Source organism: Onychostoma macrolepis, chromosome 01 (assembly GCF_012432095.1).
Source record: "Onychostoma macrolepis isolate SWU-2019 chromosome 01, ASM1243209v1, whole genome shotgun sequence".
Lineage (NCBI taxonomy): Eukaryota > Metazoa > Chordata > Actinopteri > Cypriniformes > Cyprinidae > Onychostoma > Onychostoma macrolepis.
This window is the reverse complement of record NC_081155.1, coordinates 15,337,568-15,362,445: the sequence shown is the minus strand read 5'-3', so window position 1 is coordinate 15,362,445 and position 24,878 is coordinate 15,337,568. Positions and strand designations below refer to the sequence as shown.

Sequence of the window (24,878 nt, the reverse complement as noted above, 5' to 3'; positions counted from 1 at the left end):
CAAAATAGAATTGGACAAGGCTTTCTTCAGTTAGAGGTTGGCACGTCTATGGTAACAGACACAGATTGCATGGATCTGATTGGCCGGTCTCTGCTGCCTGGTTTAGAAGCACAACTGCTCTACTTCCTGTCACATCACGGAATGTCCCACTGTTTTAACTGGACAGGTTTCAGACTTCATGGTTGACCAATAGGAGTCTAAAATGCCTGGTTGCCTTTGTGTGGTGTCTTAATAAGAGTGAAATTAATAGCATCCATCATCTCTGCTGATCTACAATTTCATAACTGTATCCCAGAGAATGACTTGATTTCTAATTGAGATATATAGGTGAGTTAATGATTTACTTTTCTCGGATAAAAGTTCTATCAGTCCTCACGGTAGATTTATTCAGTGTGTTTGATCTGTCTATTAATCAAAGTAATGAAGTAGAAATACGTATACTACCGTTGAAAAAGTTTGGGGTTGGTAAGATTTATTCATGTTTTTGAAAGAAGTCTTTTATGTTCACTCTGGCTGAATTGTTTTTTTTTTTTTTTATCAAAACCCCCAGTAAAAACAGCTGAATGTTATTACAATTTAAAAGAACTTATTTCTATTTTAAAATGTAATTTATTCCTGTAATGGCAAAGGTTAATTTTCAGTATCCATTACTTCAGTCTTCAGTGTCACATGATCTTTCAGAAATCATTTTAATATCCTGATTCGGTGCTCAAACAGCAATTCTTAATGTTATTAATGTTGAAAACAATTGCTCCTTAATATTTTTATGAAAACTCTGTACTGTTTTGATCATTTATTTAAAATACAAAATCTGTTGTAATAGTATAATCGTTTTTACTGTCAAGTTTTGATCAATTTAATGTCTGCTGAATATTTTTTTTTTTTTACCACCACACCACCAAAAAAACAAAACAAAAAACAATAATGTACGTCAGAATATTCAAAAAAAGTACAAATGTTCTAAAAAGTATAAATGTTTCTGTTTCTTTTAATTTTCTCCTCACTTCTTTTTGTAAAAAAAATTTATAATAAAATGAAAATTTAATCTTATTGTTACTGTTAAAAGCTGGTTTTCAGCTGGTTTTTAGCCATAGAAACCAGCTTGTTGGCCTTATAAGACCAGCAAACCATCATATCCTGGGTTAAACCGGTTTTCTTTTTCAGCAGGGCTTGTAAATCTAAACAGAAGACACAGTCAATGTGAACTTTAAATGTGTTTTTAGATATAAAATAAACCTGATACCTTTTTGGCTTTATAAATGTTGTGAAATGCTGATGAAGTAATGTGCCATGAGATTAGGTTCATATTGCTGGAATCTCCCGCTGTCCTATCCTAGAAATGTTTGCATATTTATCAGATATAACATTCATAAGGTAATGAAATGCGATTACCTTGTCCATTTTACCAATTGTGCCATATAGTTAATATAATGTCCTTGCAACTGTTTTCTCATAAAACCGTCTAACAGTATTTACTAAGTAGACTATGCTGCAGAAATCTTAGTTTTGTCTATTTATTTATTTTTTTACATATACAGCTTTAAACTCTTTGTCTAGGCCAAGCACAGACATCACTTCCTCCTCTGGTTTGAATTCTCCTGGCTGAACGTTTAAATATTGCACTTAAGCCTTGCTGATGGGCAGCATATTGATTTCCTTTTTTCCCCCTCTGACATCTCGTGAGCTCAGACCAATGACTTAATTCTACACAAATCCCACATCAATGTTTTCACACCAAGTAAAACAAGTCGTTCATAAGTAATGGAGAAAGTCTTGTTTTCCTCACACCAGCAGAGGGATGAAGGCATTTAGCTGAAGGACATAGATATTTAAGGAGAGCTCTAAGCAATTCACAGACCATTTGAGACAAAACAGCTACTGTACATTGAAACAGCTCTGTTATGAAACACTAACACCTTGATAACTGAATCTTGGCTAAATTAAACTGTGGTTTTTACAGCGGTGTATTCACTAAAAACAGTGTTATGGAGTGATTGTGGCTTGAATGTATTATTTGCTCTATGTTAGTAGCTTTTAGCTTTTTATTTATTAGCTTTTTATAATTGAGTCAAGTTTGATTGTATAGAGCCCTAGACATGATATGTGTGTGGGGGATCATACTTTTTTTTTTTTCTGGCCATGTTGTTGTAATTTGTTCCTTAATCTAGATTTAACGAGGGAATGCATAAATAAAATGTGGCCACGAATTAATAAGTTGTAGGAACAAATTAAATTCTAGGAACAAATTATTAATATTTATTTTTCCCCCACAAGTCATGTGCAGGGCTCCATAGTACAATTCGATTTAGTTTTCCCCTGCAGTGCAACATCCAATATAAATGTCCTGCTAGTGTGGAAGTTATAATTAGCTTTTCTGACCATTTACAAACAGTGTCAGTTGTGTTGAAATATTGGGACAAAACAATGTTTTTATTAAATTATTTATATTGAATAATACGTGGTTTGGTAACACTGAATGCTGCAAGCTGCGAAATTTACATTTTCGCATTTTCAGTATATTGGATGAAACGGAGATTGTCGTATTTCCTGAAATAAGGCAAGAGATGAGAGGCACACACGCATGGCATCAAGGGAGCGGAAAGCTGCTTGCATAGCTTGTTTGAACCTTTCTGGTTTGTGCATGTTGCAGCCCGTCTACATTTGAAATGGGCAGAAAATCTTTCATGGCTTAAAGCAGCAATTATAGTAACATCAATGAATAGATTTAGATGGATCAAAACAAGTCGAAGGATGGATTTTGATGGTTAAAAAGTTGAATAAATAATGCAGGACCTTTGTGTGTAAATGTACCTGACCATTATTAATTGCCATTAAGCCTAATACAGTTGGGTTCGAAAACCTGAGACTGTTAGCAAAAATTATTTTTCTAATTTAACACATTTTTTCCCCTTTGTAAATAATATTATTAGCATAAAAACAGAGTTTAACTGAAAAATTAACATGAATTTGTTACAATATGTCTAATATGTCCTTGTTTTGCCATAGAAAATCTTGAATATTTATTTATTTATCCATCCATCCGTCCATCTATCCGTCTGTCTGTCTATCTATCTATCTGTCTATTTATTTATGACATTTGGCATCATAACGTCTTTAGAATTTTTCAGATTTTTTTTTTTTTTTCATTTAAATAATATTTTGAATCCCAAACTCGAGACTTTTGGACCAGACTGTCTGTAGCAAATAGTGTATGTGTAAATGTGGTGGGGTAACATTCACTGCCATAATGGCATCAGTGGTGTTGCATTGGAACAATCTACTCTGAACATTTATATGTTTAGCTTTTGGGGAGTTTGGGGAATGTAAATGGTTTAAACTCCAGTGCATATGTTGTGAGTGGCATTTCAAAGAATCGACAATGGCATTATAAAGTAAATGAACACTCACACTCCCTTTGTTCCTAATAGCAGTCTCTTGCTGATCAAAAGCTTGGCGCTGTGTAATTTTGCTCCTAATGTTAATGATTGCATGGTTGCTTTCAAGACCAAATGAAATTCCCTAATTAATTTTAGATTAAAAATAGTTGCCCCAGCCTTTTTCCTCGCTATCAAATAATCTGTCAGCACTGAGCAGAAGCTAAAGCCACTGTGTTTTTGTTTTGATAGGTTCAAGTGCGTTTACTCTTCTGTATTCTTTCCTGTCCTATTGGGTTTTATTCTCCATCTTTCACTTAAAGGCTTTTATGCTTCATGCTATTGTTTTCCATTAAATTTCTTTTGTCTTCCTCTTTTTTTTTTCATTTTCTCTCCTTCGCTTTTCAGATGTGCTCACAGACCATTTAAAACTTAATCTCGACCAACCCTTTCTGTTCTCTCTGCTTGCGTGGTTCAGCTCCACTGAGGTGTGGTAACTGGCTCCATCTGCTCCAAAACTCCGGAAGACATATTGGCTCGCTCAGGACATTTGGATTAACTGCTTTAACCACACAATGGTGGTGGGGGTTTTTTCATACACCTTGGCTTCATGCAAAAAGTGCTACCTACTTGTAAACATGAAGGCTTGGCAAGCTGGTGCCGTGTCAAGAGTAAGCTAAACGCCCACCGATATGAATGTCATTTTTTTTCTGGTGTTACTGGATAACACAGCTAGTATCTTACCATTCATCTAGATTTTGAAGAATGGCTTAAGAGCTAATAATAAATAATAGCAATAATAATAATAACAAGATAAAAATCACTGCAATCTACCAACTCAGGGTGCATAAATTCATTAAAATAATAATTAAATAAACAAACAAATAAATAAATACATAATATGTTTAGTCTCAAAAAAACAAAATGGTCCTTCAAATTTTAATTAAAAAAAAAAAATGCAGTGCAGACTATTTAGCTTTTTTTAAAAACAAATCTGAGTAGAAGTTCATCAAAGAGTACACTTTTGTGCATTTTTTTTTTTTTTTCCAGATCAGACCACAAATCTCCTTTTTAGCATTGCTAAAGAGCTCATAAGGTTGGACATTTAAGTCCAAATTGCAATACCACAAAATAATTTTCAGAAGAGGAGTGGGTGGCAAAGCCTTCATTTCTTCGAAATTTCTGTATTGGGATTAATAGTCAACCGAATTATATTTTTATACTACATTTATAGAACCGTTAAGAACACATTGAGAGCAAAGCAAATAAACACTGTTTGCTTCCTTCTTGTCTCCTAGGGAAAACACGTAATAAGTTCCAAGCATTTTTTCAATCTATTGATTGAATAAGGCCTAACAAACCGTACATCGAAATAGACCTTGCTTTTCCCTTCTCTTTCAAAGAAACATAGGCCATTTAAATGAAATGTCAGAACGGCAAAAAAACAAGAAATCAATAGCAATTAGGAATATTTTAATGCCATTGCTTGATGTCCTAAATGTTATATGAAGTTTTTAGTTTTTTTTATTTTGGGGTTTTGGGACAGTGAAGTAATATTACTCAGAGATTTCTTTTAAATTAGAGCACAGCAGTTTGTTACATGTGCCGAAATTGACTTGAAGAAATAAACTTGTGGTGTCAGTTAACTGCTCTATGTCCCTAGACAGCATTTTATCGCAAGCCATCAATATTTCGCTAACCACTGCAAAACAAACAAATCACTTTAAACATCTTAAACTTTCTGACTGGGACTTTAATGTTGCCTGTCATCAAATCATTCATTTTCTGACTTTTTTTTTCTTGCTTGCTGAATGGAACGAAGAGAAATGTAATCACAGCTGGCTTGGCTTGTAAATTCTCTGTTTCAGATGACGTGCGATGAATGATGGTGTCTTGATGCCTTCATCTGAAATGAGAGAATAGACAGGAGGCAACCACGACGCTGACAAGTTCACAATAAATTGCATGCAAATGAGGACATGTGGATTATTGCATTCTGGGTAGCGAGTGAGACAGGCGGCATCGGTAGCCATGTTTATAAGGTGTGATGCAAACAAGAGGCAGTAATGAGAGTTGATCAAGCGTGACAAGGTGCAGAAACACTCAGCGTGCATATAAGCTAATGCGCAAATACAGCCCTTCAGGAATAACTTCTTGGCTCATAGCTGAGTGAGCGCTTACTGACTGGAAATATCTTGTGGAGGTTTGGTTGAGAGCAGAGTCGGAGGTTTTAAATAAGAATTACTTACTTGTAAGACTCACAACTGCCACAGTTTTGTCAGTTTCCAATATGCAAGTTGTTTTTGTTTACTTTCTGTTTTGGAGCCACTTTTGACTTTGTACAAGTTAAAAGTGCAGGCACACAAACACATTTAGTAATGTTAAATCTTACTGAAAATGGCCGATTAAGCAGTTTATATTCTGAAATATATTTCTATGTGCATTAAATTACATTTGGATGTAAATGGTCCTTTTCCTGACATAAATGTAAAACACTGAACTGCTAACGGAGCGTCCTGTGGATCACCTTTATGAGGCTGTCGGGGTCTGGAGTCTAGCTTCATCTGTCTTTATTTTGGTTAGGTTCAGATTCCTCTGCAGTTGTTGTATGTTGTAAAAAACCCCGCTAAATATCCATTCTTGTCATGATGCAACAGGCAATCATAGGCTATTATCCGCCAAAATGCAGATTCGTCATGCGCCAACTTCTTAGCAAATAAGAAATTATAAGCCATTAGTAAGTTTGATTTTATTTATTAAATTATTTACAAAAAATAACAGTAAAATATATTAAAATAACTACATTATGTGCATATTTACTATTGAGTTGAAAACATTATTAATGAACAAATATTTTGTAAAATCTTTCAATCATTGGGGGCAAGGCCCCCCTGGCCCCCCGCAATCTCAGCCTATGACACAGAGATGAAATACTGCAGTAAGACCACATTTATTTGAATTAATTATTATTCAGTATTTCAATTAATTATCGATCAATCGAGAGAGAGAGAGAGAGAGAGATGACAGTTGTGTGTACCTGCTTGCTGCGTCTGCGCGTCTCTCTACAAACAATTAACGTTACTTCAAAAACAGCGATTTAATCACCTCGTTGCTGTGGAATATAATGTAGCGATCTAGTATCTATCTTTTATTTTAGTAATAAAAATCACAGGAAAGCGTTGACAACAAGTTGTGTGTGCAGTGCAATCTGCGATCTCCGACCTCCGACCTCTCTCTCTCTCTCTCTCTCTCTCTCCGTGTGTTCCCAAACGCATTAACTATATCATGAAGTATATTGATTCTCACCTTTATAGATTATGTTAGTTGATCTAGTGGGCTATGGTCAAAGTAACCTAGTAATGTAATCTATAAAGTATGCATTAAAACCTGTCTGTTTACTTAATTAACAGATATCATGCCATAACATATTTTAATACGACTTTATATATTCAATGTGAATTTAACATTGAAATGTAATGTGAATAAAAATATTGTAAGTTAGGCTACTAATCATAACTACTACTTCATTGTACAAAAAGAGAGAAAAGAACATTTAGCTACATTATCAAAGAACATTTATAATGACAGTATAGAGTTCAAGCACTCTCAAAAACTCCCATTAAAATCACTGAAGCTGTTTACACTATGGAATGAATATCTTACTTACAGATTCATACACACATTTGCACTTTGTTGTTTCTGATGAGAGAATTCGCCAGAAAGAGGTATTCAGTCAGCGAGCCAGTGAAGAAAACATGACATTTTAGCGATGACTCATCTGAATGCCTCTGATTAGTCATTGCATGCATAAGCTCAACAGAATCGTGTGTGATTGGTTATAATGTGCAGTGCTGTAAAAACGCGGCTCAGTGCCAGCCAGCGAACACATATGATGCGCTGAACGATTTAATCACACCGGTGTGATTGTATTAAATATAGAAAATATTAATCGGCTATTTTTTGTCTTTTGGAAGCTGCGTTCAAAATCCACTTGGCTCAAAAATCTGAGGGGGCACGTGCCCCTCACTTTGAATGGGCATGACGCCTCTGTGTGCAGACCTTCTCTTTTGCGCATGCATCGTTTCACTAGCTTGCTCCCCTGATGCCCGGCCTGAGTGCTCTCTAAACGCCGACGGCTCGCTTGCTCAACACAACCCTAAATGGTTCATGATGGTTTCACACCTAATTCTTCACCTTAATTCTTAATTCTTTTGCAGTTAACATGCATCTTTTCTTCTCCACATGTTTTTGACTTACCCTGCTGACCCACTGAGCATTTTGCTGTCCAATGGTCATGTCTTAACTTTGCAATTTCTAGTATTGCATTAGTTTTGAATATTTATCAGGGGCATTTAATAATTTTTGACTTTCAGTTTGAGTTAAATCTCTTTTTTGGCTCATTTTATCTGTAAAAGAAAACCTGCATAATAATTATGCACAACTGAACATAAGGTGTTTTTCACTTCCAGCCTTCATGAACAATTATATATCAGTTATAAATGACTAAATACAAGATTAATAGTAGTTATTAAGATTGATGTCATTTGGAATTGGTAAATTGTGCTTGGAAAAGTATGATCAGAATATCAACTTGCATAATAATTATGCTAGCACTGTATTTTTCCTCTTCCACTGTTGTCCGTAATTCAGAGAATGGTGTGATTGGTTGTCAAAGCAGAATTTAGCAGCCTCGTCTGTGATTGGCTGGAATTATGGCATATTGTAAGGCTGGGTTGTGTTGAGCAAGCGAGCCGTCTGCGTTTAGAGAGCACTGAGGGCGGACATCAGGGGAGCAAGCTAGTGAAACGTTGCACGCGCAAAAGAGAAAGTTTGCACACATCCAAAAACTTATTTTAAATGCAAAATTGATTTTTGTGCGCTCAAAGTACTTTTTTCCTTGCGAGACGAACATTTTCTCCACAAAACTCAGTTTGCGCACGTGCAAAATGCACTTTTGCGCGCTCAAAATATGATCTTTTGCGCTCAGAATTGTGGCAGAGATATAATCCCGCACTAGTCCTCAAAAGTGAAGCCATCACGTTTCGATCGCCACCAAGTGGCTGGTCCCAGTATAGGTCATAAACCCCGCCCTCTCCATATAATCTAATGGGACTTGAGACAAACTAAATAATTAAATTTCACTTCAAATATTTTGTTTTTGTCATTTGATGTAGATTTTATCACGCTGATGTAAGTTAGAGTTTCGTTTTTTAAATAAGTTTGGTTTTAGTTAGTTATGTGATGCTATAAAAAGGGGAGTGTGATGTCATGATTGACAGCTGAGACTGACAGCTTTCTGAGTGAACTGAGGCGCCAACAGACTTTTTCAGGATATTCAAGAAGAGATTGGAGTTGTATTTACCTTATTTTAAGACAAGCCTCTTATACAGCAATCAGCAGACAAAAATTGGACCAGTCAGGCTAATTTAAAAAATGGTTTGCGATCGACTCTGTGGGAGTGTGGGCGGGACGCGGCTCCACTTCGCCTTCTACTGCGCAGACTGTGGTCCCGAGTTCGCTACTGCGCAGACTCTGGTCCCAAATAAGCACAATATGGCCGTGCCCTATTGGGACAGTGGCAGCGTGAATGAAGGTGCGTCGTCCATTTTTTACAGTCTATGGTTGGTTAGTGTGCATCAATTAAAGCAGCGCATTAATATGGAACGATGATTAAACTAACTTAGAACTACCTGTGCATTAAACGGTTATACTGCATACCTGCCAGCCAATCAGTATCCAGTATTCAGACAGACCATGGAATAACTTCCAAATGCTCTATGAAGGCATCATTCACTCCATTTGGAATAAATTCTTTGTGTGTGTTCGTTACAGTATGCTGCTATGTGATACTCTGCTTGAGCAGTGAAATGCATTTGCATCTCAAAGTGCTTGTATAATGCAAAATTACAGAGTTATGTCCTAAGGACAGGACAAAGCATTTGATGTGTTAAAATAGATCTGCATATTAGTGTGAATGCAGCCTATTAGACCTGCTGCTGTCTATTATGTCATCAAAAAATAATCAAACAGCGATAATGCTGAGAAAAACAGGGAAAAAAAAGTTTTTGGGAGGCTTATTTGGACTTTTTGGTCTTTTTTAGCTAGCATTAAGGTCAGGTCAGTTCATGTGTATTTGTATAGAACATCTTCAATCACAATCCATGTTGTTTCAAAGCAAAAAAACATGCATTAATGTCTCAAAGACCTCAGTGACTGTGGCAACTGTGATAAGGGAATCAAAAAGCATAACATGTTTAGGTAATGGACGGAAAAACCTTGAGAGGAACCAGGCTCAGCTGGAGGAGTCCATCCTCCTCTGACATTAAGATGAGACACACTGTATTTAACCGTTCTGCGACCACTGTCTTCAGTCTGAAAAGCAGCATCTTGCACTTTAATTATGGAGGGAATCTTGGTATTTAGCCAAGTCTTGTGGTTAAGGAGTAGTCTACTTCAATCTGCTGTAGCGATTCGCTGAGTCATGGATGTGGCTGTAGCCACTTTTAGGCCATTACAATAAAGATCACGGTCTCATGGGAGAGACGTAGATAAAAAAAGTGGAGTGAGATTAAGCGAAAGATGGCGAGATGGTTCTTGTCTGTCTAGAGCAACCTCCAGTTAAGTCAGTGTTTTTGTGCCAAAACATAATGCAAATGATTCTCTGTTGAGCACTGTGGAGAAATTACATTCCACAGACGGCAGCTTTCAATGTCTAGCTGACATTGACATTGATTACATTAGTATTCGGTTGATAGTAGATGGAAACGTGCCCAATGATGTTCAAAGAGGAATCATTTGTTTGGCTGTTTGCCTGGACTTTAGAGATTTGTTTGACGTCTCTGTGAACTTCATTTAAAGTGGGATCAGTTTCAGATATTTCATCTGTAAAGGGAGATTTGCTTACATCGATACACAGAGACATGAAATTAGTAGAGAAGGAAAAATAAGTTGAAGTTTGATTGCTCACATGAAACACATAAACACTCTCAATGCTACATTAAACTGACACCAACTTTGGATTATGTGAATGTTGAAGGTATTGCAAAACCATAACCTAATCAAAACACCTCCTGAATAGACTCTCATTGTGATGTCTGCTGAATTGAAGCTCTCTGCTTCGTGGAGAGCTGTGTAATTGCTCTCAGGTATGAGAGGTCTTGTTCTGACCTCTTCCAGCTGAATGGGGCACGTCCTTGATGTAGAAGAGGTTGCTTCTTTGAGAAGAGTTTTGCAAGCTGGATCATCGAGTTTTGTGATGGATCTGTATTGTCTTAGCAAAGGAACCAGTCAAAGTCAAAACACACCCACAGGAGTGTGATTAAAAATGCGGTGTAATGTCTTTGTTACTAGCAGCATAGTGTGGAATTGTAAAATATTGAGTGGCAGTGCCTTGTAGTCTGATTGCTACTGTTTGTGAAACTATTTTTAACTTGACAAGCTTTCTTAAAATTATGGATGCAGCGAGATGTTTTTTTTTTTTTGGCTGTGACCAAAGAAGTGCATCTGCTAAATTAAAGTTAATGATTTTTAAATTTATTTTTAGCATAAATGTTAAAAAGCACAAATGGATCCCAGTTCTCTGTTGATTTATTTGTTGAGGACTAAAATTACCAGCATGCTCATCCCTAGGTGCATTTGATGTATTTTTTTTTTTTGTGGCACAAAAATTTAGAAAGCAATTTTAGATCTTTTATGAATCCATTAATCATTGATTGCATAATTGAATGTAGGTTTGAAAAGACATTAATATGTGCTAACATGTTAAGTGTTCCTATCTTCCTATCATCCTTAAATATTTAACAGAATATTGTGAGTGAGAGGACGTGAAGACCGGTTGAGCTGTTTGAAGAAAGAAAAGTGTTTGGTGGAAGATACGGTATTATTTTTCTGATGAGAAGAAAAGCAAAAAAGTGTGAGAAGAATATTCTCTGCTGTACTCCTAAAGATGTGAAACCTTCACATTCCAACCACACACAAATCACCGTCTTTTATTGATTTATAATCTCTAGAGCGGCCATTCTTCCCTCCCTCCCTTCCGCTTTACTTTATTCTCTGTTTCCCTCTTTCCGCCTGCCTACGTGGAACTATAGATCATAATTGAATTACTGTGGTAGAGGGGACGTATAATCAGCCAGATGGAGTGAGCTGACTGATTTGAAAGACAGGCAAATAATCATATCTTTCCCTTTATTATTCCTGCCGGCATGGGGACGTATTGAATAAACTCGGCACGTAATGTAACTGCTTTCTGCATAATTCCATATAATACAGTTATGTCCTGATTCCTAATTCACTGATTTTTAAACTTCCTGTAGATTGTTATTACAGCGCTGCTAAACATGCTGATTGATTTATTTGCTCCAATAAATTAATCATGCTTTTAATAAACAATAGATGGATGTAATTTGATGGAGGGCCATTGTGTAATTAAAGACCAGGGACAGCGGGAACACCACAGCGGTATACCTTGTTTTTTTTCCATATAAACAAGCAAACAGGTGTTAAATTGGGCCAGAATGATTCAGAGCTGTGTTCAGCCACCTTTTATTCAAAACATACAAAAATTCTGGCTGTTTGTATCTGAGTTCTTTTCATTTCTTGTATGCTGCTGTAGTCCAATTTATCACACTTGCTGTAGACTTAAAGATGCAAAATTCATCAAGATGCAAGTTGTTTGAACATAAATATGTGTTGGAAGTGTGTGTACACATCCATCCTATAATGATACAAATGATATATATATATATATATATATATGTCAGAATGATATAGTTCTGTACAGGCCCCTCCCACGATAGTTGATTGACAAGACCATCTTACCTTAGACCCGCCCTGAGAGAACTGTCATCAGTCTGCCATTGTGTCGACTCCTGTGCAGGGGAAGGCAAGATGTCTCCGAATAAGTGATTAAGGCGTTTTGTTGTTGGATGTAATAATGAATATAGCAGTCGTCATTTACTCCCGACATCTGAGCCACTGAAGATGCAGAGGATTAACGTTACTTTCGTATTTAAGGGAATGCGCCGATCCCCGATCTGCCTAAATGCACCTATGTTCGCACAAATCATTCGTGATCCAGCTTCATCTACAGAAGGAGTATAAGGGTTTTTTGTTTTTTTGTTTTTATAATCTTTGTAAATCGCCTTTCCTAATAATGTGCTAGTTAGTCTGCTCGTCACCCCATGGAAGAGAGGGGTGGGGTCAGCAGAGCTCATTAGCATTTAAAGCAACATGGACTATTATGGCTTGATGAAAACAGAGCTGATTTTGACAGGGTAAAAAAGGTTTTTTTTAGACTACCATTGAGAAATTTTAACCAAAGTATGTTATAGACTTTTCATTAAGACCTAAAGAATCATATCAACTTGTGGAAAAAGGGCATCCGATGACCCCTTTAAAGACTGGACTTTTTTTTAGGGGTTCAAGCGTGTAGTGCTGAAACCCTATTAGGGATGTGCGGTATACCAGTACTGGAAAAATACCGGTATATATTATATTTCAAACGGTACGATATCATAATTTTGCTCAATTTGGTATTTCATATGCTGCTGTTGCGAAGTGCACCTGTAGGTGGCAGTGCTTCCCAAATTGCTGGTCAAGCAGTAAATGTGACAACAGAACATTTAGCATTTTTTTGAAAACCTACTTTTGTACTAGTCCTTGGTTTTTCAGCCGATCGTGAACCAAACCAGTGCAGAAAGATTGGTGAATACGAATAATTATCAAAAAAAGTTGAACTTTTGACTCACTGTCATGAAGGGATGGCAAAACGTTTGTAAGGGGCGTTAGCTGCTTTTACTAAAACACCCAGTTTGGCCACTTGATGGTGCTGCATCATATAATTCTATGCAAAATTTTATGGAAATTGGGGGGAAAAGGCACTATAATAGTAAAAAAGGTTAAAAACACTATTTCTATGGTAAATTCCCTGAAATTGCAGTATAAAGTATTATTATTCAGCAGGGATGCATTAAGCAAATCAAAAATTACAAAAAAAAAAAAAAAAAAATGTGCCAAAAGAGTTCTGTTTCAAACAATCATTCAATTTTATTGAGAATCCCGGAGAAAAAATAAAAAAATAAAAAATCATAGTTTCCACAAAAATACTAGGCAGCACAACTGTTTTCAACAGATAATAAGAAATGTTTATTGAGCAGCAAATCAGCATATTGGAACGATTTCTGAAAGATCATTTGACACTGAAGATTGGAGTAATGGCTGCTAAACATGTTCATCATTTGAAAAAATCTTAAAAAAACAAACTTGAACAATTTAAGATTTTAACCCTCAAGAATCTCCATCATTACTGACAGATTGAATCCACTGCCTTCATCTCAGAGCGACTGGCTGACACCCACCGTATAGCATTTCTCAACTTTTTAATGTTCTCTCCACTTTCCCTGCTTGTCAATCCCATAATCCCCTGCATGTGTCAGCTCCAACAGAGAACGCATTGGAAATGCACATTCGACTCTGCGCCAGTGGACACGTACGGTTAACCCGCTGCACAGCTGAGACGCTCTGATATCAGCAACTAGTTCAAGTACGCCACACTCAGAACTAGAAATACTGTTGAGTCAGTGTGCAGCTCTGACACCGAGGAGACCTGTGAGCTCCAGCAACTGTCAACAAGTCTGCTTATGCTATAAAAGATGGAAATCGTCGATAAAAGCAGGTTTTCAGCAAGATAAAAAACAGCTCTTTTACTACAAACAATTGAAAGGGTCATGAAACATTAAATGACATTTTCTGAGATTTCTGAGAGGTGTGTGCTGAACATCATAGAAGATAATGTTAGCATCAGTTGATTCTAATTCTATGAGAAAACTGGTTAATTTGAAGCTTTTTTCGTGCTATTTTTATCTTTCGGTTTTGGATTCTTCATTGTGCCAGTGTCACAGGATGTGATGTTTTCTTACATTTTAGTACAGCGATGACTCATCTGTGTGTCATAATTATTCATGAGACTGCATGTTCTTATCCAATGAGAAGATGCTTTACTTAATTATTCACGACAGCATGTGTTGATTTCCTATGACAGACTTCAAACTGTGAAAATCACGTACAGTAGTAGAGACACGTTCATGGATCAAAAGGGAGTAAAAACACTCATTTTGTGAAATATTATTAGAATTTAAAGGGACTGTGTTCTATTATTTAGAATATATTTTAAAAATGTTATTTGGTCATTCTAATATGCTGATTTGCTGCTCAAGAAACATTTATTATTTTTATCAATGTAGAAACCAGTTTTTGCAGCCATTCAAAATATTTTTTAAAGTAATTAATACTTTTATTCACCATAGATGCATTAAATTAATCAAAAGTGACGAAAGACATTTATAATGTTACAAAATATTTCTATTTAAAATAAATTTTGAACATTGTACTCATGGAAAAAAATCCTGAAAAAAATGTATAGTGGTTTCCACAAAAATATTATGCAGAAAAAAAACTCTTTTCAACATTGATAATAAGAAACATTATATATATATATATATATATATATATATGTTTAATGTTTATATATATATATATATATATATAATGTAATATTAATGCATAATATTACTGTTTTAATGCATTTTTGATCAAATAAATGCTGTATTTGTGAGCATATGATCCAAAAAAAAAAAAAAACAATCATTCCAAACATTTGATTGATAGTGTATAACCAGTCAACTCCTTGTAATTTCCTAAACTACTGATTCATAATGTCCTCACAGAGCAAATCCCTTTCATCCTACTTGGTCAAGAAGATTATTAATCAATTGGGGTGAACTACGGATTGTTGGTGGTAGTTTGTTCCAGATGAAAATGTCAACCACACAGAGTTTCAGCCAAAGCTTGTTCACAGACGTCTAGAGCCACATCCAAGAATCAGCATATTTCATCTTACCAGCAACATTAATTTCATTCTGTTTGTTTACCAGTGGGAGAAACAAAGGTTGGACGAGCTACATGTTTGCTTGTGTTTAAAGCTTGTTGCCAAATGTCTTCATCGGCCCCACTGTGAAATTGCATTACACAGTCAGTGAATATTAATTGATGGCATTTGCTATTGGACAAACAAAGTAAGTGAGAGATGCGTGTGTTTTTGAGAGGTCCTGGAATAATGGTGTGTTGAACGAGAGATCCATGATCACTGGAGCACAGTTGAAAGCGAGCTGGATAGTAACAGATGTTTCCTCCTGGGATGTGTGGCTCTTTTTGTCTGATGTGTGGGTGTTGGACAGGAGCATAAGTGTAGAGAAAGTGTATGTAAATGTGACTTTGTGTGCGTAGCTTGAAATGTTTTTTGTGATTTGTTTAGATGTGGGTGCTTCACCTCTCAGTGGATGTTTATCTGTGGGACGGTAATAGAAAAGCGTACCCAGCCGTGCATCTTTCTGCACTTTAAGGGGTCGTACACACTCAGGATGCTTTCTTGCGTTTAACAGCCGTTAGACGAGTGCAATGGAATGGAACATCTCAGGGTCTCGAGACATTTTAACAACTTTTCACTATTCATAATGAAGACATAAATGTTACAGTAGTTTGTGTGAACACTCAGTACACTACAAGATGTTTGTCCCACTGCCAGCTTCTTTTGTTTGGTTTATTGATTTAAAACTAACTTTGAAGCACTTCATAAAAAAAATACTTTTTGTTTGTTTGTTTTTTTGACATGCTGTCTTAAGCCTATTATGCCTATTATTGTTGGAATTTCTCAATTATTGCCATAAGTTTTGTTAAGGCCATTTCAGTTGTTTACACATTCACATTTAGTGTGGCTGTTTTTACAGAGATTTTTTTATTTTAATACCCCTATATATGTATGTATATATACATATACAGTGGGGCAAAAAAGTATTTAGTCAGCCACCAATTGTGCAAGTTCTCCCACTTAAAAAGATGAGAGAGGCCTGTAATTTTCATCATAGCTATACCTCAACTATGAGAGACAAAATGAGAAAAAAAAAATCCAGAAAATCACATTGTAGGATTTTTAAAGAATGAATTGGTAAATTCCTCTGTAAAATAAGTATTTGGTCACCTGCAAACAAGCAAGATTTCTGGCTCTCACAGACCTGTAACTTCTTCTTTAAGAGGCTCCTCTGTCCTCCACTCGTTACCTGTATTAATGGCATCTGTTTGAACTCGTTATCAGTATAAAAGACACCTGTCCACAACCTCAAACAGTCCAACTCCAAACTCCACCATGGCCAAGACCAAAGAGCTGTCAAAGGACACCAGAAACAAAATTGTAGACCTGCACCAGGCTGGGAAGACTGAATCTGCAATAGGTAAGCAGCTTGGTGTGAAGAAATCAACTGTGGGAGCAATTATTAGAAAATGGAAGACATACAAGACCACTGATAATCTCCCTTGATCTGGGGCTCCACGCAAGATCTCACCCCGTGGGGTCAGAATGATCACAAGAACTGTGAGCAAAAATCCCAGAACCACACGGGGGACCTAGTGAATGACCTGCAGAGAGCTGGGACCAAAGTAACAAAGGCCTCAAATCCTGCAGTGCCAGACGTGTCCCCCTGCTTAAGCCAGTACATGTCCGGGCCCGTCTGAAGTTTGCTAGAGAGCATTTGGATGATCCAGAAGAGGATTGGGAGAATGTCAGATGAAACCAAAATAGAACTTTTTGGTAAAAGCTCAACTTGTCGTGTTTGGAGGAGAAAGAATGCTGAGTTGCATCCAAAGAACACCATACCTACTGTGAAGCATGGGGTGGAAACATCGTGCTTTGGGGCTGTTTTTCTGCAAAGGGACCAGGACGACTGATCCGTGTAAACGAAAGAATGAATGGGGCCATGTATCGTGAGATTTTGATTTAAAACCTCCTTCCATCAGCAAGGGCATTGAAGATGAAACGTGGCTGGGTCTTTCAGCATGACAATGATCCCAAACACACCACCCGGGCAACGAAGGAGTGGCTTCTTAAGAAGCATTTCAAGGTCCTGGAGTGGCCTAGCCAGTCTCCAGATCTCAACCCAAAACATTACTGCTCTAGAGGAGATCTGCATGGAGGAATGGGCCAAAATACCAGCAACAGTGTGTGAAAACCTTGTGAAGACTTACAGAAAACGTTTCACCTCTGTCATTGCCAACAAATGGTATATTACAAAGTATTGAGATGAAATTTTGTTATTGACCAAATACTTATTTTCCACCATAATTTGCAACTAAATTCTTTAAAAATCCTACAATGTGATTTTCTGGATTTTTTTTTCTCATTTTGTCTCTCATAGTTGAGGTATATCTATGATGAAAATTACAGGCCTCTCTCATCTTTTTAAGTGGGAGAACTTGCACAATTGGTGGCTGACTAAATACTTTTTTGGCCCACTGTGTATATATATATATATATATATATATATATGAGTGTGTGCTCACACACACACACACACACACTTGTTCAAATAAATGCGTGCAACCCTTGTAAGAATAAACTAATTCTTAAAAAAAGGGTCTTATTATGAATACGATTTATTATGAAAAATATTAAATATCATATTCAGATTTCAAAGTATGAAATAACGTGCAAGCTGTTATTTAAGAGATGGTTTTATACAAAGCAATTTACTGTGTAATTATTACAGCAACAGTCATCCTGAGGTTAGACACACACAATCTAAATTATAATTAAAAAATATTAATTTTTAAAAGAACTAAACTATTTGATTGACTTCAGAGGTCTTTATTTATTTATATTTGTATGTAATTTTTTTCTAAATTAAATTTAACAATACATTTTTCAACCCTGATGGAGTGAGACACTAATAACAAACAAACAAACAAACAAACAAAAATAAGAATAAAATAAACATCTGATGCATGTGTACATGAAGACAAATTCAGACAGCGTAGACAGAACTTAAGAGCACATCTTGTGTGCATGACCCCTAATATTGTATCTTTCCACTCTATGTCATCTCTGCAGGGAGAAGGAGCGAAATCTCGCCCAGGCAGGACAGCCTGTGATCCAGCCTCAGCGTCCGGACGGCCCTAGATTCACTGGAGGAGGCTTCAGTTTTAAGCAGCACAACAGGATGACACTTCAAGCTCTGGAACAGCAGTCCTGATGCCCACCAGAATCCTCTGAGGACCCTCTTCACCCATCATCGCCTCTTGATAGACCGTATTTTCTCGTATTTATTCAGCTCTATTGGTGCTGGCCAACTGCCCAGTCAGCTGCTTTAAGTCATGCACTAAAGTCAGTTCTTTTTGCCTTCTGGAATAAATAGAGTCTATTATTTTCACTGAAAAGTTTCTGTTTCATTCTGCACTAAACACTTACACAAATCCACACACAAACACAGTCTCTATTTGCCTCTCTAGTCCTCTGTCGCTCTGTTTGTCTGTCGCTCTCAGATGTAGTGTACTCTTGTTTTCTAGTGTGCAGGTGCTGTTGGCTGCCGAGTATAATATGACACTTTGTGTACTTGCTGCCATCCTCAACACCCTTGTACTTTTTTTTTTTTTTTTTTTTAGGAACATAGGCTTTTTGTGGATTTGTGGGTATGTGCAATGAATTTTATTCTGGTTGGTCTAAGTCTTAAGAGACTATACTGTAATTGTTTCTAAGCCATTTTGGACACACAATCACATGCAAAACCTAGTGAGCTTGACTTGTCAACTGCCTACATAAACAGCATCCTAACTGAAAGGAAATCTCACAAGTAACTGATTTAGAATGCTCTACATAAATAGCAGCTCTTTGCATCGTATAAATAGTACTCTTCACATAAAGTGCAAAATTTGGCTTTAGCATTCTGCAAAGCTTATGGCAAAATACTCTGACTAATATGCATAAAAATAGCACAAGTATTGGGTAAACAGTGTATTTTTATAATACTGTTTTTAATTATGTCAGAAGAATTTTGCATTCAGCATGTTGGTAAGCTAATGACAGAATGTTCTAATGAGCATAAAAATACAAAGCATGCAAATATTTTGCAAACAGTACACTTTTTAAAATAAGACTGAGCTAGTTTTAATAGTTTGTATTTAGCTTGTAGCTAAGTTAATGACAAGATGTTCTAGGCCTAAAAATACGCAGCAAACAAATATTGGGTATACAGTACATTTATTTATTAACTAATTAATTTTTTGGCCTTTTATTATGGCAGGACAGTTTAGAGCTGACAGGAAGTGAAGTGGGAGAGAGAGAGAGATTTCTAATGAGACTGAACTATTTTTATTAATTTTAATAGAGCTTTGCATTTGGCATGTTGCATTTTAGTTTAGCTAAACATTTTGCATGACATGATGTTCAAATAATACTAAATAAAATACTGTAATATGCGTACAAATATATAGCACACACAAATATTTGGTAAACAGTAATTTTTTTAAATAGGACTGAACTATTTTTATTGATTTTAATAAAGGTCTGCATTTAGCATGTCATTTAAACTAATGACAAGATGTTCTAAGCTAATGAGCTTACAGCAAAACACCCTAATATGCATAAAAATACACCTAAATATTGAGTAAACATTTTACATTTTTAATAAGACTGAACTTTTTAATGAAATCAATAAAGGTTTGCATTTAGCATGTTGCTTAGCTAATGATAAAATGTTCAAATAAGCATAAATAATCGAATAAGCATATGACAAAAAAATGCCTGTAAAATAACTAGCACACACAAATATTTGTTAAAATAGCATAGAACTGTTTTTATTGATTTCAATAGCATGCATTTAGCATATTCCTAAGCTTATAAAAATATGTTCCAATAAGTATAAAAATATGCAACACAAACAATTATTGTTTTTTTAGTTTTCAGTAACATTTGGTATTAGCATGTTTCTAAGATATTGACAACACACTGTAATAAGCATAAAAATAAAGAGCGCATAAATCTTGGATAAACAGCCATTTTAATGTAGATTACTAAAACTGTTTTAATGATAGCCATCTTGGTGGGTTTTTTTTTTTTTTTTCACTAGATCTCCTGGTGTTTTATGTTCCCTGTTCCATCATGCTCTTATTTTGAAAGCATCTCATTGTTCTATTTTGCTTCCTTGTTTCTGGCGTAGTCTTCTTTATTTACACCTTTTCCTTGTTTGCCCTCTTTAGCATTAATAGTTTAGCACCTGCTGGCAAATGCTGTAAACTGTTCTAACATTACACTGACAAAATCATGTTTGATGGCCATTTAGCTCTGTGCTCTGACAAAATAAAAATAAATGCAACATTTAATAAATGCAACATATGTAGATATTTTACTGGTACACGTATTATGGATCCTTAAAAGCATTAAGTAAATTTTCCCCTGTCACTAGTGTAGGCCTTTTCACATTCTTGTGGTACAATCAGCATTGTAATTTTCCAGCACCTCCAAACACAGTTGCCAAGTCTTTGGGCTTCTTTTTTTGTAAAGTTGCGTGAAAAAATCCATGGTCACGGGTTGCGGTTTTTTGGGCTTATTTAAAAAAACATGGTTGCTTGTTAGGGAAATCTGACAAGCAACATCGTTTCTTTATTTATGTTCGCCGTATTCTCCAATGCATTGATTGACACTCTGTCTGCTCGCAGTTAATAGCCAACCAGTGCAATAATATAAGTGCTGTAGCTTAATTTGCCAAATGTTCCTCCCCCTCATTAGAGAAAAATCACATTCAAAAAGAAGGCGCGTGATGCTGTAATCCAAGCGATGATAGAAGTAGACGTAAAGGAGTGGGATGACTTTCTTTTGGCCTAATTTTTATAATGTTTTTGTAATGTATTAATTATCACGGGCTGTAATAAAAAACAAGTAGTCATATCCTAATACTGAGTAAATACATTTGGTTCGAATAGCCTGGTATGGCAAGATGTCTTAAAATGTATTTCTTGTTTTAACATTTAAACTTAGACCAAATTAATAGATTACCTTTTGACTTCATGAATACACATAAATGACAGCTTAATTATTTTTTTTATCTTTTTTATAATATTTTTAATAATATACATATAATATATATTATAATTTAATATAATACTTTATATTTTTTTCTATACTATTTATGTGGCATTTTGTTTTTTTTATGTCATTTGTTTGATAGTTACTGTATGTATACATTATTTTATTTTAAATGGAAGAAAACCCTGTTTTTGACCTCAAAATAAAGCACTTTCCCTCTGTACATGGCAGTGGGGACGAGCAGTTTTGTGGTGCTTGGAAATATTTATAATTCATTAAAAACAAATATTGCCAAATTGATGGCTCAAGAAGGTGTAATTGTTCAAATAACACATTGTTTCATTTTAAAATATATTTTTAAAAAATTGTAACCAAGTGTTTTTCAAGTGTAATATTTCAAAGGCTAGGGACAGAAAAATGGATATTTCCATAGAATGACCCCTATATATTTTAGGCTATAAATATGTGGCTATGTTACGGATCCCCTTTGAAGCTCTTGTATTTTTCTCCTTTTCCAGCTCTCCAATCCTATTCTGTTCACAGGTGATTGGAGATTTGTTGCAGTTTGCTAATTTTTGTAAAATAGCTTCTGTTTTTGCTTTTCAGTTTAATATGTTGCAGGCTCATTTATTGGTAATAATTGATAATAAATAATATTGATGATAATAAATCATCAAAAAAATATTGGGCTTGTTTTGGGCTTGTTTTTGAAGCGGTTGCTTATTTGTCTCGCGAGAGTTGGCAACTGTGCCTCCAAAATGTGCCTGTGAACAAAGATGGCAGCATGCAAGCCATGTGCTTCTGAGATCTACCATTGAGATGAATGCTAATAGGTAATGGAGAGCTGCATTCAGGTAATGCATATACACACAAACATTCGGTAACACTTTATTTTGATGGTCCCTTTTGAACATTCTGTTGACACTAAGTAATGTTGCAACTACATGTCAACAAACTCTCATAAGAGTATTAGTAGAATGTCTGCTTCATATCTAGTCACTCCTTATTGTGTTGGTCTCCCGACAGATATTCTACTGACTATAAGTAACTTTGCAAGAACGTGTCAACTTAATCAAACCCTAACCCTACCAGTCAACTAATACACTACTAACACTCTAATGAGAGTCAGTAGAAATGTAGGTGCAACATTACTTATAGTCAATAAAATTTGTTAAAGGGACCATCAAAATAAAGTAAAACCAAATATTCCAGTGTTTGTCACAAATCTTTGTCTAGTCTTGTACTTAAGTGTTGAAGTATGTGCTTGTATTGTAGGCCCTTTGGTGAATCATTGTGTATTCTTTGGTTTATTCTGGTTCCTTGTTTGTCGTTTGATATGTTTGGCTTTTTGCTTTGTTGTTTGTTCGTTTCAAACAGTTGCACTATGGTTCTATAACTTCGCTCTGCCTGAGCTTTTGTTACAGAAGGCAACACAATCGTGCTGCATACCTTTTGAACCGGCTTCGTTTTGGAAGCGCACCTTTGATGCCTTAAAAGGCTGCCTACATAGATACCTCACTAGGTTTAGAAAAAAGAGCCACTGTTGACAGGTTGCTCAATTCTGTCTTGCAGATTACAGAACTGATGAGTCACAGTATGAAATTTCAAGTGTGTCAGTTTCAGGTTTTGATATGTGCTGCATGACTGCAAGTTTGGATCATTTCTGAAGTATAGCCTATGTGTTTTATTAATAACAGATATAACATAAGCAAGTGGATGAATGAGTGAATTGGAAGCTTTCCTGTCTTTCCCTGTTGTTTTTGGATCCAGTTAGCTTAAACATCATAGTTATTGAGTGCTTCAGTTTAAATGGCTGTTCAAACATATTTTAGTGTTCTGATGTATTAGCGTTTTTACTGAGGAAAGATTTGAAATTTCTTCCCAGTTGAAGCCGTAATCGTTTTTGAAGCATTGAAACCTTTTAAAGAGACTAGATGTGCCATAAAATGGTTACAGGTAGTGCCAAGTTTATATCAAATGTTATGATATTTTGTTAAAGAGCAGCGGCTGCCATCTAAAGTGAGCTCTATTTCCGTCATCTATCAGTGGCTGATGATTGCAGCATTAATCTCTTTGTGCTTCATTATAATGGTTGTGCCTAGATCCGTTTTGGGTTTTGTGATGTGTAGGATAGCTGGGAGAGAAAGAGACCGTAAAGCCGCTCTGGAGCCCAGGGGAATAAAACTGAGGCTCATTAATTGTCACCACACAACTGGGGCCACTGGAGCTCGCTGTATGTTCTTTCATGCAACATCGCCGTAGAGCAATGTCATGTTAAGACACAGGGACGGTCCCTCTGGAGTCGCCTCAGGTTAAGTGCCTTGATCAAGGGCAGGCTGGCTGAAGAATCGGCCTTAGCTGGCTTTGAACCTTCAACATTTTGATTTCCAGCCCAGATCTTTAACTACTAGGCTATACCAGAATAATGAAAGGGATTTGGAAATGGTCTAATAGTTACAGTATATGGATAAATGCAGGATTACAGCTGACAGTCTCTCAAGCACAAAACGTTATTTGCGAGATGTAAATCGGAGATTTTGTCCTAACTACCTGTGACAAAACAGGACTTAAAAGGCCCGTTCACACCTAGGATGGTAACTATAAAGATAACGACTGTGATGTAGTTTTAAAATATATAGTTTAAAAAGTCCACACCACAGCTACAGTCATGGACAAAAATATCGGCACCCTTGCAATTCTGTCAGAAAATGCAACACTTCTCTCAGAAAATTGTTACAATTGCAAATGTTTTGGTATTCACGTGCTTATTCTTTTTGTTTGCACTGCAACAACACAAAAAAAAGAGAAGAAAAGTCTAACTTGATAAAATTTCACACAGAACTCAAAAATGGACTGGACAAAATTATTGGCACCTTGTCAAAATTGTAAGAATTAATTGCTTTTTTGGTCCCACTTTATATTAGGTGGCTTTAACTACTATGTACTTACATTTAAATTAATCATTTGGTACAATGCACTTATTGTGTGCATACATGTTTTTACATTGTACTCATATTTTTAAAAAATACCTATATGTAATTACATCTGTAATTAATTTCTGTAATTACATTTATAATTACACTGTTGACCCATCCCTTACACCTTAACCCACCCTTAAACCTACCCATACCACCAAACCTGTCTCTAACCTTACTCCTATCCCACCTCAATAGCAGCAATAGTGTTTTGCAATACAGTATGAACACAATAAGTACATTGTACTTATTTTTTGATGTAAGTACATAGTAGTCAAGGCCACCTAATATAAAGTGTGACCTGCTTTTCAAGCATGTGATGCTCCTGCAATTTGTATTTAGACACACCTGTGGCAAGTAACAGGTGTGGGCAATATAGTAATCACACTTGCAACCAGTTAAAATGGAGAAAAGTTGACTCAACCTTTGTTTTGTGTGTCACACTGAGCATGGAGAAAAGAAAGAAGTGTAAAGAGTTGTCTGTGGATTTGAGAGAAAAAATTGTGGAAAAACATGTACAATCTCAAGGCTACAAGTCCATCTCCAGAGATCTTAATGTTCCTGTGTCCACTGTGCGCAATATCATCAAGAGGTTTACAGCCCATGGCACTGTAGCTAACC

The 24,878-nt window shown here is 36.0% G+C and overlaps 1 protein-coding gene across 1 annotated transcript in view; it reads left to right on the top strand.

Annotated features, from left to right (window-relative positions):
* Positions 1 to 18,631, top strand: part of cfap58 (cilia and flagella associated protein 58) — a 105,606-nt gene extending 86,975 nt beyond the window's left edge. Inside the window, exon 18 of the mRNA XM_058792725.1 lies at positions 18,313 to 18,631. Within this exon, the coding sequence (XP_058648708.1) occupies positions 18,313 to 18,454 (142 nt within the window). The 3' untranslated portion in view covers positions 18,455 to 18,631. The remainder of the gene's footprint in view (positions 1 to 18,312) is intronic.
* Positions 18,632 to 24,878: the final 6,247 nt, after the last annotated feature.